Source organism: Camelus ferus, chromosome 16 (genome assembly GCF_009834535.1).
Source record: "Camelus ferus isolate YT-003-E chromosome 16, BCGSAC_Cfer_1.0, whole genome shotgun sequence".
Lineage (NCBI taxonomy): Eukaryota > Metazoa > Chordata > Mammalia > Artiodactyla > Camelidae > Camelus > Camelus ferus.
In genome coordinates, this window is record NC_045711.1 from 2,470,149 (window position 1) to 2,485,260 (window position 15,112).

Below are 15,112 nucleotides of genomic sequence, written 5' to 3' on the forward strand. Positions count from 1 at the left end.
TAAAGATCCATTATTCTAGGCTGAACTTAACACCCACAGGGTTACTCCTGGTGGGTAGTGGGTGACAGCTTTCAACCAACAGGAAGGAGGAAATGCTACAGATCATTCCAGCAGCAACAAAACAACAGAACCTGCCATTTACTGAGGATTTACTGTGTGCTATGCATGTTTTTCATGCATTACCTGTAATTTAATCTTCACGCTAACTCTAAGAGACTTGGAAAATTGCAAATTTGAACGGAATTACAGATCTGGTAAACAGGAGAGCCAGAATTCAAACCCAAGCTGTCCAAGTCTAGCCCTCAGCTCTTAACTGCTGTTAATACGCTGCCTTCCTTATGACCTGGCTCTTCTACAACTGTCTCGTTAAACCTTAGTTTCTTAATTCAATGAAAATAACAATACCTATCTTATAAGTCTGTTATGAGAATGAAACGACACGACCCAGGTGAAGTGCCCAGGGTACGACCTGGTGCACAGTAAACTGCTGCTGCTGCTGTAATTGTCACTACCTCAGGGAACTGGGCTGCAAGCACCTGGAGCCAGCTGAAGCCTGGTTAACAAGAATGATCGGATTATGCATCACTAAATTTAAAAAAGCTGAGGCTGAAAATTAGAATACAAAATTCTTTTTTTAAGAGGCCATAACAGAATTCTAAATCTAAAGCAGCACCTCTCTTTTCTCTGTGTCATAACTTTTATTTCACCTCAGGTAACCCATATAATGGCATTCATAAGCATTAAATAGATGAAACTTCAGTGGAAAGATAAAAAACTTATTCTGAATATGAAAGTATGAAAGCTTGTTTTAAAGAAAAAAATCCACAAACCTCAAACAGAGACATCCTCTGTGTGTTCGGAAGACACTTGCCCTCTCAGCTAGTGTATCGCTGAAGCATACTTACTACAAAAATTGGTGATGCCTGCTGTCCTGTATTCCTGGAGTCTCTTGATTTCCCTTCGGAGTTCAAATTCCACTGTTCGTCCCCCCAAAAAACAAAGGAGAGAAATTGGAAAAACAAAATCAACATCAAATGTTGAGTATTTTCAGTAATTCTGCCTTATATAAAAGACCGGGCAATTCCATCTAGGGAATCCTACGTGTTGCTAACATCTCATTAGAGATTTTACCCAAGAGCTGACTAAAACACACTCCAGCTGTCTTTTGGCTTCTGTCTCCAGCTGGAGAAAACAGCTGGAATTGTCTCCTAGAAAACTTACAGAGAACTGGCTGAACTCATTTAGCTACAAAAGTAATGAATATAACTTTTTAAACCATCAACTTTCCCCGCTCTGTTTATTCTCTGTTAAAAGCTCTATCCACAAAACCAAATTCTTTCATGAAACCGGTCTCTGGTATTACTTGATGTGGCCCTTTTGCAAGGGAAGGACAAAAGCTTTTAGGACTCTGCTCAAGCCCTAGACAGTTTCTTTACAGCTTTTCTCCTATAGGAACAAAAGAGCATTGTGTTTTCCATAAACCAAAGATTTCTGCCTCCTCTGAGCTCACCGATCAGGTTGCACTGATTGGGTTATTATGCGACAGAACATTCAAATTTGGGTGCTTTGAAAGAGGGGATGAAGGAAGAGCCTGGACCATCCGCGGGGCGTAGTTCTCTGGAGTGACACATAAACCAGGGATGGCACAAACTGGGACAGGAAGTAAAGATCAGTCACACAAAGAAGGCCAACCACACAGGCTGTCTGGTGAGGACAACCAGCCTGGCTCAGATAAATGCCTACAATGCCATGCAAGAAATATCTGCAGGATAAGAGCCTACATGAAGTACCTTCCCAGAACTAAACTTGGGGGTCAAACACGAATCTCATGATGAAAGGTATAGACTTAGCCACCCAGTCCAGATTGTTGTAACGCCTAGGCCTTACTGCCTTAGCAACTTCAGTTTTTTACAGTGAAAAATCAGATGGTAACTACGTAGAGCTCTCTCAGAGAAAAAGGTAAGAAAATGATGGAAGTACTATCTACTCTCTCCATGAATCATCCAGCTCTGTCCCCATTTGAAAAATTAGTTTTAATACTAAAATAATTATGAACAAAATAATGTGATGTCTGGGATTTGCTTCAAAATAATCCAGTTGAGGGTGGGAGGGGAATGGGTGGTGAAGATGCAACTGGACTGGCCATGTGCTGATAACTGCTGAAGCTGGGTGACAGATACATGGGGGATCATTATACTATGATCTCTATTTTTGCATATATTTGAAAACTCCCAAAATTAAAAGGGGGGAAAATCTACTAAATGACTACTTATCTGGGGGAAAAAAAAAAGCCACTATGCTTTTTAAGCTCTCTTTACCCACCCCCAAAGTCCCAAATTTATCTCACAGCAATAAAGGGGAAGAAATACAAAAAAATCCACTTATTTATTTACAGAACTTCACATAAAACACACTCTTATCTCTCCTATTTATATAAATACACACACACACAAATACTTGCTCAAGGTTCAAAAACCACCTACATGCATGGCTTTCAATGAACTTGTCATGCTCCACTGGCCCCACTATCCTTGCAAATCGCCTCATTGTTTCATAAAGGTCTTGGACTTCTTTGGGATACCGCCGCTCCATTACTGCAGAGAAAGTAAATACAGCCATGTCACACAGACTATAAGGATCTCTGAGTTTTTTGTATTTCTTTTACAAGAAGAAATATGGAAGGACATTATTCCTAACCTCACAGGACTAACTTACCCGTGACAGGAAGCAAACCGGAAAGCTAGGAATGCAAAACACTCATCACAATGATAAGCAGCATCAGAGCGACAGTCACACAGGGATGCTGTTATCACTGGGGAGCATCTGCACTACTGAGCACCCTGGTGACCTCCACACCTCACCATCTCCTAATCTGCATAGGAGCAGGAACTGTGGGCAGTAACAGGAAAGATAAATAAAGGCAGATTATGCATTCTTAGGAACAATGTTGGGCAAAATTTCTGCTATTAACTTCTGCAGAACAAGGGAAGTGGAGACACAACAATCCACCCAAAAGGAGCATATCAGCCTGGAAAAAAATGTGTGATCTCTTGCATGCCCCACCAAAAACCTTCTCCATAACTACACATCCTCAAGTGAGGCAGTTCTTTCTTCACTCTCTACATGGGTCATTTTGCCTTTCTCTAAACTTAAGTAAATACCACAACCTAATTTACTACTAATGAAGTTGTATTTTGATAGCTGTCATGGACGTTAATGGTCATATATGCAGGGTAGCCAGGGTCAGGGGCTGTGAGGGTCACCAATGACCAAATTTCTAATGAAAAGAGCCACCAGCAAAAAGGCGGGGAGTCAAACCCACCAACAGTAACCGGTAGGTTGGAGCGGCCAGGAACTCCCGAACTGCTGCTCGGGCACTTCGATGAGATAATCAGTGGTACTTAGGCTAGCTCTGTCCACTCCTGGGCTAAAGACAGAGGCTTTCACTTGTGACAGTTATTTAAATTAGGTCCTCTTTTCAGATGAGCCTCTTCCTTTGCAGGAGAAATTCTTGCCCACAAATTGCAGGAGCTGATCTGATGGGCAGCAGTAGATTGATCATTTTCACTCCTGAAAAATCCCTCTCACTACAGGAATAATACAGAAAAGTCTGGAGTAAAAATTTTAAGTTTGATGAAAAAACCTCCTCCACCTCCTGTATCAGGGTCACGTGTACATCCAGTATAATGACAACTGAACCTCTCAAACCACACTGCACGTGCCACTTCCCTCAGGTGCAACAGAGCTTCCCCTCGGCTCCGTGTGTAAGAAATACACTTAAAAGAATGAAGAGGCTAAACTGACCTCTGTCCTCCAGCTCAGAACAGAATTTACGTGAGGGTGAAAGTCTACTACGGGTAAAGGTTAAAATCCAACTGACCTATCATGGAAAGCCCAGGAATTCAGACAGAGGAATCCATTACTGTGGCGGCCTGAACATGACCAAGTATTGCCCATAGACAAAGCAAGAGAGATACGATCTCGGGTTATTTTTGCAAACCCACGGCTCTTGATGAGGACAAAGTTAAAGAGGCAATCCTGCATACTGCTAGAAGGAATGTACACCTATACAACCATCTTTCGGAAAGCAACCTGGCAGCGTGGGCCAAGCGCTCTTAGTAATCACATTCTTTGACCTATTAGTTTCATTTCTGGGAATCTATCTAAAAAAAAAAAATTTACAAATACAAAGCTTTATTCACAAACAACTTTACCTTAGGGTTATTTATAATGATTTAAAAAAAACTGAAAATAAGCTAAATATCTAATAATAAAAGACAGGTTAAGCACATCATTATTTATTTTATGTATATATAGGACATATTTTGTTAAAAAAAATGACATCACTGAAATACTACAATTACAATCACGTGACTGAGAAACGTGTAATGGAAAGTGAAACATAAAGAACATAAAGTATAAAATACTTAAGATCATGATTACACTAAAAGATACTTAAGACAAGATTGGCCAACCTGAGCCCTCCAGGGACGCAGGGTGTCAAACCCATTAAGATTCTACCAACTAGCACATGAAGCACAATCATCACTGGGTAATTTTACAAAAAAAGAGTATGGTGACATACAGCTATTATAAACATACATCAATACTGCAGTTATTATGATATCATCACTCTTATTTGCTGAACAAATTCTACACTGTAGAAGGAGAAAGAGTACAGAGGTTCTTTCTGCCCAGGGGAGGTAGCGCCAATATTTAAAAGAACAAGGTCTAAGTTAGCATTCACTTAAAAATCATGATAGGATTATTTTCACCACTGCACAATGCTAATGTCTCCTCCTGTTTGTCCACTACCATGCAAAATAAATGTATCACCTTTTGTTGATTTTTTTCCATAAAAATATTTTCACAACCTGAAGATCAAGGTTATGCTACATTTAACATATAATTCCAAAACATGACCCTATCCAGTTCTAGAAAATGATCCACTATATTCATGCTTCACTATATTCATGCTTTAATTACTATACTTAGGAAAAAAGAATTCTCATGCTAGTGTTGCTGAGTAGATATTAACGGTTCTTAACTCGCACTATGCCACAGAACCGCCCTGAAGACTTAAAAAATACAGATGCTCCAGCTCTACCTCCAGAAACTCTGACTTAATTAGCTTGAGGTGATTCTCAGGCATCAGATTTTTTTTTTTAAAGCTTCCTAGATGATGCTATATGCAACTTGGATTAAAAACTACTGCCACCAAAATAAAAAACAAAACAAACAAACAAACAAACAAAACTACTGCCACCAATGATTTTTTTAAACTATTTAATAATACTGGGAGAAATTTTAAAATAAAGAAAACAGCTAATACTTACACTGAAACTTTCTAAGGTTAATTAATCCATGGTCCCTTATAATTCTAGAATGAAAAACATAATTATACATATTATAATTAGTTCCACATTTAATAACGTCTTCCACATGCAGCTTTTATTAGACATCTTAAACACTAGGAGGTGGAATGCCGAGGTCCAAAGATGTCACTCCCCACGAGTTCTGCAGGTCAATGAGTCAACTAACACAACAGCAGCCTCTCAGACATATAATTTTTTCCCTCTCCTTAGGCATAGTAAGCTCTCAATAACTATCTGCTGGATGAATGAATCTATCAATGAGCATTCACAAATACTGAAAAACTCAAGTCTGTAATTTAAGACGAAACAGAAGGGGAATCTGTGTCCACATGTTAAAATTATCTATTCAGCTTAGGGAAATGATAATTGAAAATAGCCACGTAAGGGAAATCTGTTAACCACTGAAGGGCACCACGATCACACATTCAACATTCACAATGTACATTCACATAATGCTGTGTGAAGCTGTTTGAAATAAATCTTGTGCATGATTAATGGAAGGGCATCATAAAATAAAAGATCTAACAGCAACCTTAACAACGGAGGTCTACCAATACTGTCTAGCTCTAATTGCATGTTTTAAACGAAACAATTTAAATAAACCATGCAGAGTTAGTGTCTGGAAACTCTGATTTATACCAGAGGTATTCATGACTAGCAATGAAGCTTCTCAAAAGAACAGCTGGGTAATCTTCTCCAGCACTCCGCAGGAGCCAACTCTAGGCACGCGAAGAGTAAGCTTTACTTGAGATCATGTCTTGGTCCCTCAAGAGTGCCTCCCAAGTCCCATTCCTCTTTCATTGTTGCGATGGCACTGTGTCTCCAGTTAGTAACACCATGGTAACATGCCTACACATACATACACACACACCCTCTGCCTACTCTTCTCTGAACTGTTAAAAGTTTCTGTAATCCAACAGGGGTCTGGGATCCACAATTTCTCAGTCTGAAAGTATGTTTTTTGTTCTGTTGCAAAGAGAAGGAATAACCAAGAGTGCCTGAAATGTGTCCATAATTTCTTTGAAATCCTTTTAGATAAAAGGTTTCTCATAAAAACTGAGCAGTTAGAATAAGAGCATTAGAAAGAGCATAACAACACCTTGAATTTACTGTGTTCCTTTTTTCCTTAAAACAGTGTACCCATATTATTCACTGGTCATCATAACATCAAGAAAGGGTAAGGAAGGAGGAGGTAAAAAAGCAAAAACAACGGGAGCAGTATTATTATCTCCATTTGACAGATGGAAAAATTGAGACCCAAGGAGAGTAAGTGTAACCCTCAAGGTCACAAGATGAGCTACAAGTGGAACCTGATCTTATGGGCTATAGGTGGTCAATAGTCCAAAGTCAAAAGAAGGCAGGATGGTTTCCTACACTTACTTTTTTCGCCTTTGTCTCTCCTTTAACCTGGAATGATAGATATCTACTACGGCCATCTTCAGAGCTATAAACAAACAAACAAACGCATATGAATAAAGCCAAGACAAAAATAAATCTTTTACCCAAACTGTCTTAAACTTTGAACTTCATACTGCTAACTATTCCACACTCACTGTCAGGAACTTTGTCTCTTGGAAACAAAAATATCTTAGGATACTGAATTTCTTTATCAGTAAGTTACAGTGAAGTCCCTTTTTCCCATATATATATTTATACGGGATTACGCTATCGATAACAGTTTCTGCCTTCTACTGAACACCTCTTTTGGCCATGCCTTGCTATGTATATTATTCACTTTCATGTAACAGTTCAGCGAGAAGCCTACACTTTGGTAATACATGGGCTAGAAATGACATCTGTTAGCTTCAGATTAGAAGAAAGAAACGGCAGAATCTCACATGCTGGGCTGTGGGCAGATGCACTGTATCTGTATGTAACTTCAATCACTGGGAAAAGACCAGGGACACTTTATCCAGGTCATTCTCCCTTGGGTCTGAGATAAAAAATAACAAATTCTAGCTGGATGATCTGAAGAGGTGAAATAAATGCAATTTTTTTAAAAAACCTTAAGTATTAAAAAAAATTAAAGTATTAACTACCATGATTTTTTTTTGTTTGTTGCTAACAAGTTCAAAAATTTAAACAACATTGCTTCATTTTCCCTTATAACTGCCCACAAACTAAAAATAATTCAATAATATCAGGTCCAAGATTGAAGGTAATGGTTTTCAAACTTTTTTCAGGTAGCAGAACTCTTTCTATAAACGATTGATACGGTGATACACACAGAAGCCCAGGCACCACAGAATGCCCCAGACTCTGCCAGTGTTCCCTAACACAACTGCGGTGCAATGGCCGGCTCTGGAATGCTGTGCTAGGGGAGATGCGCTTTACATGAGTGTGTGGTGGAATAGGCAGGACAGGAGATGCCTCTGACGTGCAGTATATCTAAGCACGAGTTTTAGAGTGACTCTGTTTCTTATGAGAAATAGGATTAGGAAATCAAGAGTTCAAGCCAGAAAGAGAAGCAAACAAAATAGCTAAGCCAACAGCTAACACACACTGAGTATTTATCATGTTCCAGGTTCTTTAAGTGCCTCATCTTGATTATCCACCCAACGGTAAGATGAGTTCAATAGAAAAGAAACTACCTGAGGATCCAGTGGAAATTAGCGCTAATTTTGACAAAGTATTTCTGTAATTTTTCTAAGATACTAACTTAACGTGTTGTTTCTTGAGATTTGCGTGGGAATGACTTAATTAAAAGAAAGCAAAACAAAAAACTGAAGAGACTGCGTTACGAAAAAAAAATCTATAAATAAATCCTGCTGATAAATGGTTCTAATGCTTGATCATTTAAGTAGTTTAAACTTGTGCAACTGGCTCTGGAGAATAAAGGGAAGGAAGGGAACACAGAGAAACAAATGGGAGGAGAACTGGAATCCTTCCAGAGAAAAATTTATATTTGAAGCTATCTCTTTTCTTCACGATGCACACTCAGATAGCAGCAACTGATTATAAGATCTGAACTGCACAAATAACCCAGGGAGAACCACAGCACAGCAGGCAGAATAGAAATAAACAAGAGGCAGACACTTAAAGAATGAGACTCATAAGTTCACATTCTACTTAAAGTGACTGGAGGTTCCAATAAAGTGGGCAAACAAAGAACCAGAAATCATTAAAAACAAACAAAGCCAAACCACTCATAACCTATCCACTGATGCACGACCTCTGAAATCTCAGCTTTGGGGGACTAACGGTCTCCCTGTGATTACACTGGGGACTGATAACAAAGTTTCCAAACGGCTGGCCTTAAAATATTTCAAGAAGTGGGCAGAAGTCAGAGGCAGCTCCTTCCCACTGCAGTGTATTTCTAACATTGTTCAAAATAGCTGGCAACATGTTTCTGTTTTCCTGACAGAAGGCACTTACTGCTTGCTTGGCAAGAAAACCAACTCAGAGGCCTTAACTGCACGGAAGCCAATCAAAATCCCTATCGCAAGCATACAAGCACAAGCCTGGGACTCAGGTATTCCCCAGAAGCAAAGCTTTTTAAGATTATTCCCCCCACCCCCCCGAAGCTTTTGTCCAAGATGTACACAATTAGTTCTACGAAGGAAAGAAGACTATGTGACCTAATGGTGAAAGTCTGCCACTCAGAAGCCTTAGGCAAGTTACTTAGCTCTGTTGTACATTTCCCTGAAGATAGGATGGGAAAATATCTATTTCTACTTCTCAGGAATGTGGTTAGGCTATAGAAGACAAAAATTGTGAAATCTTTAAAAAAAAAAAAAGTTCAAGGTTATGAAGACAGTAAGTATGGTACAGTACACAGAGCACAGACTCCAGAGATGGCTGTCACTTGAAGGTTAGTTACATCATGACCTCAGGCAAGTTACCTGACATTTCCACTCCTTAATTTCCTCATCTATAAAAGGTGGACAATAATAATAATGCTCAACTCAAAGAGTTTTGTGAGGATTAGATGAGTTCACATGTGCCAAGGAATTAAATGGTACCTGGCAAACAGCATACACTGTATAGCATATACATACACATACATATAGCAGTAAGTGCTGTTATGTGTTAGCTATTACTGTCAATAGCATGTATGTCTAAGAAGTCTTAAGCATAAAGCAGCCAAATCCCCATAAAGGGAAGAGCACTGCCAATAGGCAGAGGAGTATGCACAGGGACCAGGCTGGACCTCTGACTTACTAACTGTTAAAGATCTGCATGCTGATGGTACAGACCGAAAAAGAAAATCTGGGGGAAAAATAAAAGTGAGGGAGCATCCATCTCTGGCCAAAAAATTTTGCAGAAACTGGCTTTCCAAGTAGAGGAAGAGTAAACTGCTCTAATGTGCAACTCTGAGAAGTGTTGAAAACACTGAGCTAACACATAGAAGGTGCTCACAATGTCTCTTGCTTGCCTGGGTTATGGGACAGCAATGATTAGAAGATACTGTGCCCAGGGTTTAGAACGCATGAAACTCTGAGAAAGAAGAGTCCAGAAATTTAGGAGATATTTTCCCAAATGAAAGCAGATGGAGACTGCTGTCCCCTGAGGAAAAGCGAGCTACGCTGTGTCTGCACGGACATCCTGCATCACACCAGGACACCAAGAGAGCCACGCTATGAGTCTTCTGCACCTCTCTTTCTGGACCAATAAAATAGGAGGAGGTGTCATTTAGGGATCCCAGGACTTCCTTATTTTCTTCCTCAGATACTATTTCACTTGCAGTATCTTTTTGGGGCCCATTCTGGATGACTTCTGGTATGGCTGGCACGTAACTAAATATCCCTCCACTGTGTCACAGGCCTCTACAATGGAGCATTTACACTCCTTTTATTAGACAAATTCCATGAATCACAGTAGAAGTCTTTGGGTGAGGAAAAGAGCTTGGTGGCCTCATCCAATCTTCTAGATGCTCAGGGATGGGAAACAAAACCCAGCCAAACAGTTTACTTCCTTCCAGTAGTTTATAAGTGAGGGAATATAAAAGGAATGTTATAAATGCTCAGCAATATTAATATAATGGTATAATGGAATGGTAATAACACCAACCTGAATTATGTACCATCTTTCATTAGGGACATTCACACTCTGACTAATCAGTGTCATCCCTTCTTTATTGACCAGGGACACAAAGAAACAGCACGCAAGATTCCAAGGACTCGCCCAAGATCACAGTGACTCAGAAGCAAGCCTGAGGTTAAATCACTGCCCTGATCTGCACAAAATATGTGCCCCCCTCTCTGCTTCAGGTGTTCATAAAAAGCTCCTCATTCCTTCCTAGTCTTCTCGGGCTCCTAGTCCCCTTGACTGAGTGTTCTGGGAGAAACTGCTCAGCTCAGGGGCAACGTGCCCCGCTGGACAGTGGGTCATGCTGCCGGAGGAGCTAATGTGAGAACTCAAAGCCATAAACAAAGCATCCCTTTGTGGCACCAGCAAGTCATCTCTTTCATCTCCAGTCCTGCCAAGTCTCTTTATAATGTTACCACCTTTTAAAAACCACCCATCGAAACATCTTAGATTTTGCTACTAGACAGGGAGGGAAAGAAGCAGGAATTATTATTTAACTTCTGTTAAAACTACTTATGTATAACAATCAGTAATTGATGCTGCACTTGTAGCTCAAATGGACTAGAATCAAGTGACTTAAAAGGTTGTAGAAATTGTATGAAGAACACAAATAACTAAAGTTATGTTACAAGTTTGAAATGCTAACTGAAATAAAACTTGCTAATCAATTGCTTCTTTCTGATTTTTTTTCCTATTGCCCTCACTTAACTACAGAAAGGATCAGTTGCATGAGAATAAATTACAAATCCTGCTTCTACAAAGAATGAAGAGTGAAATTAAATAGTGACCATCACTACAGTTTTTTTAAAAAATGTTGAAGCTTAAGAATGAAGACCTTGGATTAGGGCCTAGAGAAGTGATTCAGCAAGTCCTTTATATAGTTGAGCCATTATTGACATTAGAGATTTTTGACTTTCAAAAGTTCGGTACTTTAAAAAAAATTTTTTATATATATTTTTATTGAAGTATAGTCAGTTTACTATGTTGTGTCAATTTCTGGTGTACAGCACAATGCTTCAGTCAGACAGGAACATACATATATTCGTTTTCATATACTTTTTCACCGTAAGTTACTACAGGATATTGAATATAGTCCCCTGCGCTATAAAAAGTTCAGTACTTTTGAACAGTACCTAAGAGGGTGATACTTATGAACTGCTTTTTTGCATTCTGGATAAGAAAGATTCAAGCCAGGAAACAATACCATTTTAATTAAAGCTGGTGTGTATGATGAGAAATACTGAATGGCAACCTGCACACTCCCTTCAAGGGAGAAACACACGTGAGAAAAGACAATAACGTGAGTTACCAGGGTTGAAAAGCAGAGATTGACATGGAAGAATGAACAAATACAATGGCTCTAGTGAATGCTGAAGTAGTTTGCTTTCAAGCTTTCCTCTTTTAGTTCAGTCTGCGTCACTCTGACTTTCCTTAAAGTTGTGTGGGAGAAAAGAAGAGAAATGAAATTTTGCAAATAAAACTGCTCAAGAAATATCTAGAGAAAAAGTTCTGAAGGCAAGATTTTTATGAGGACTCTTTCTTGGTCCCACATCTGGTGTAACAGATACCTAGACAGCTCTTCTTTGGCGAGAAGAATCAAATTCCCCTTCAATTGACAGAGGACCAGTTAATGCAACATGAAAACTTGATTTATAATTCAACAAGGATTCTAATTTGCCTTTCCCGCTTGGGATATAGATTTAAGAGAAACAATGCAGATGTTGTGTAGGGAATACAGAATTCAAGGGAGCATTATTCATCTATTGCATCACCCTCAATTCTGGACTGAAATGAAATAGAAGATTGGCAATTATTTTAAAAACGTAGTTCACTGAAAGTAAGAGAGGGGGAAAAAAAGATACTCAATGAAAGTCCAGCCATCCACTTTTAAGAGCCCTGTTGGCACAAACCATTTATGTTTTAACAAAAGAGCTGACATAAATCCTTAGAGGGCTATCTTAGATGAGACTTCAGAAGTGGTAAAAATGCAGCACTTCTGAGAAACAGGAAATTCCCAATCTTGGTCTTAAAACTCTAGAAGAACTTCCATTCTTTCCCCTGCTATGAGAAATTTGGGGTAACAAATTACAGTGAACATCCAGTATCAGCAGTTGCTGCTTAAGACCCAAGGTCTTGACACTGATTCCCTTCCTTCCAAGGCGGCAGTGTGGGCTTATCTCAGCCAAAAGAAAGCTCACACAGTCCAAGGGATGGGATACTCCCAGCTACCACTATATGATCAACATTCCCACTATCATCACGATAAATGATCTTTCTCACTGTGGTCAAATCCCAACAACAGGGTAAGTTCAGCAACTTAACCACCAAATTTTGAGTCCCATAAGGACATGGGACTTGTTTTATTCATCCTTATACTCCTAGCACCAAGCACAGCATCACTGCTGTCTGTTACCATCACTGGTACTGTCATTTACATAGTATGCAAACAATAAAAACATTTGCTGAAATAAAATGTTACCGTGTAAAATGTCCGAGTCATCTTCAACAAAGTCAATGTCCCTCAAGTCCCATTCTGCGTAATTGTCAAACTCCTGTTTGGAGAAAAAAAAAATTCCCACCCCAAATCCATCAGCTTCATAATGCTTCTATGGGAGCCATGCTTTGGAAGAAAACAGCTAATACACAACTGCTTGTTAAAAAGCACCGAATGGCATGTAAGGCCAGGATAACTGCCACACCTAGTTAAGTCATGGGGAAAACCTGAGGGGCTTTCAGGCAGTAGTGACAACAAAAACGAGAAAGTTATGAGTCCGGGAGTAAAGTCAAACCTATTGTTCTAAAACTTAAAAGCAGTCTGTTCATAAAAATCTAACTCCAACCATCCTTCAAGTATTTAGGTAAGAAAACTGCAGTAATTCATCCACCTTTTTACTACCTTCTGAGGGCTCTATTTATTCCATAACATTGCTTATACAGCTCTGTGGGTAGATTTGTTCACATTCTACTCAATGAGTACCTTCTGTAGGGGTGGTGTCTTTGGGGGCAGCTCTACAATATCTGCTGCTATGAACAAAAATGCTGACCTGGGTGTTGCTGGCAAAACTGTAGTTTGCTAAATTTTCAAATTACCTCCAGGAGGATTATAATTATGAACTAAGTGATAAATCAAGAGACTTGTGACTACATTCACATGGCTTTTAACTCCATGGCTAAATAAAGAACACATAGTATATATATATATATATATATATATATATTCCTTCCTTCTGTATATACTTGTGAATACAGTACAGGGATCAGCAAACCATAGCCCATGGACCAAATCCAGGCCCATGCCTGTGTTTGTCGATACAGCTCTGCTGGGACGTAGGCATGCTTATTGGTTTACTGGTATCTATGCTGCTTTTGTATAATAATGGTGGAGTTTAGTTGCAACAGAGACTTTAGTCTATAAAACCTAAAATATTTACTATACGGACCTTAATAGGAAAAGTCTGCCAACCCTCTGATACAGTATAATTTCTTTTTTTTTAAATTTTTTTTTAAATTTTATTTTTTTGTTGTTGTGGGGGGAGGTAATTAGGTTTATTTATTTATTTTTAATGGAGGTACTAGGGATTGAACCCAGGACCCCATGCATGCTAAGCATGCACTGTGCCACTGAGCTAAACCCTTCCCCCTTGATCCAGTACAATCTTGAAACCTCCTTAGGTGTGGAATGAGAACTAGACTACAGAAGCCGCATACCTACTAAGGAAGTGGGAGTCAACACCAATGCAACTTAAGAAACAGGTTCTTTGTCCGAAGAACTTTTCCCTTTCTGAAACACGTGAAAATGTTTACAAATGAGAAAAGGCACTCAAGGGGAGAAAATGCGGCTACCTAATAAGGCCCTACAAATTACAGTACCTTGAAAATCTTTTTTAGTGATATGAAACCTATGGGTAAGAGATACAACCTCATCCAAAACAAAAACAAATTTCTCCTACCTCAATGAAATCTGCTCGAGCTGGCATGTATCCTGCCATGTCCCGAGAAAGCAAGGAGTCAAAGGTAGGTCGGGGAGGGTCATCGGCAGCTGGAAGAATTTAGAGTTTTTCTTAGTTACTTAATAAAAATTGGCATAAAAAGGTGACAGAGGAAAAGTCCTTGTTTAGACTCTGAAATGTTTTTGTATGGAGGACAGTGTCTGAGAGAAAAAATAAAATTCAAGATTTTTATAAAGAAAAAGTAAAAAAAGTATAGTGGAAACAGATTGATTTCTTAAAAAGGAAATTAAGACTTAGGGAATCCTCTAAGTAAATATGGGAAATTCCCTCTGATTTTTGCTTTCCTAACATGAAAGAAAACCGAGGATCTTTTCTTTAATATTACAGAAATGAAGCATTTACCCTGTCTGCTTTAGGTCCCTTACCTCTTGGGACCAAGCTCAATTTACAAATTCCACCCAACTGAGAGGCAAAAAAAAAACCCACTGGGTTTGTAATTGACTGGAATTGAGTCCAGGCTCTAACATAACATCCACTAGCCCCATGACCTCACACAAATTATTTAACATTTCTGAATCTCAGTTTCCTTGTGTGCAAAATAAAATCACTTGCTCAGCCTGCCTCACTGGGGTGCCATGAGGAGGAAACGGTCTAAGAATTTAAGAACAAAGCGCTAACATCCAAAGTGCTATCCAAACAGGAGGCATCAGCAGGCTTTGAGTTAGTCAGCTGTGAAACTGTTTCTAGAGAGTATGACGA

General features: G+C 39.2%; 1 protein-coding gene and 1 long non-coding RNA gene across 5 annotated transcripts in view; one reads left to right on the plus strand and one right to left on the minus strand.

The window, feature by feature from the left end:
- The window catches only part of TADA2A (transcriptional adaptor 2A), a 40,154-nt gene that overhangs the window by 7,734 nt on the left and 17,308 nt on the right, over window positions 1–15,112 (minus strand). For 3 of the 4 annotated variants that reach the window (XR_004326588.1, XM_032498305.1, XM_032498306.1), the window contains 6 exons: window positions 14,354–14,442; window positions 12,883–12,955; window positions 6,756–6,819; window positions 5,337–5,380; window positions 2,484–2,594; window positions 906–977 (listed from right to left, as the gene is read on the minus strand). Coding sequence is in view for 2 of the 4 variants with exons in the window: in XM_032498305.1 (XP_032354196.1) it covers window positions 906–977; window positions 2,484–2,594; window positions 5,337–5,380; window positions 6,756–6,819; window positions 12,883–12,955; window positions 14,354–14,442 (453 nt within the window). In the remaining 2 variants the exon portion in view is untranslated. The remainder of the gene's footprint in view (window positions 1–905; window positions 978–2,483; window positions 2,595–5,336; window positions 5,381–6,755; window positions 6,820–12,882; window positions 12,956–14,353; window positions 14,443–15,112) is intronic. The other variant, XR_004326589.1, reaches the window with a different exon arrangement.
- Window positions 6,619–10,589, plus strand: LOC116669255. Its single transcript, XR_004326590.1, has 3 exons — window positions 6,619–6,641; window positions 8,740–8,847; window positions 10,461–10,589. It is a non-coding gene; the product is annotated as an uncharacterized LOC116669255 (long non-coding RNA).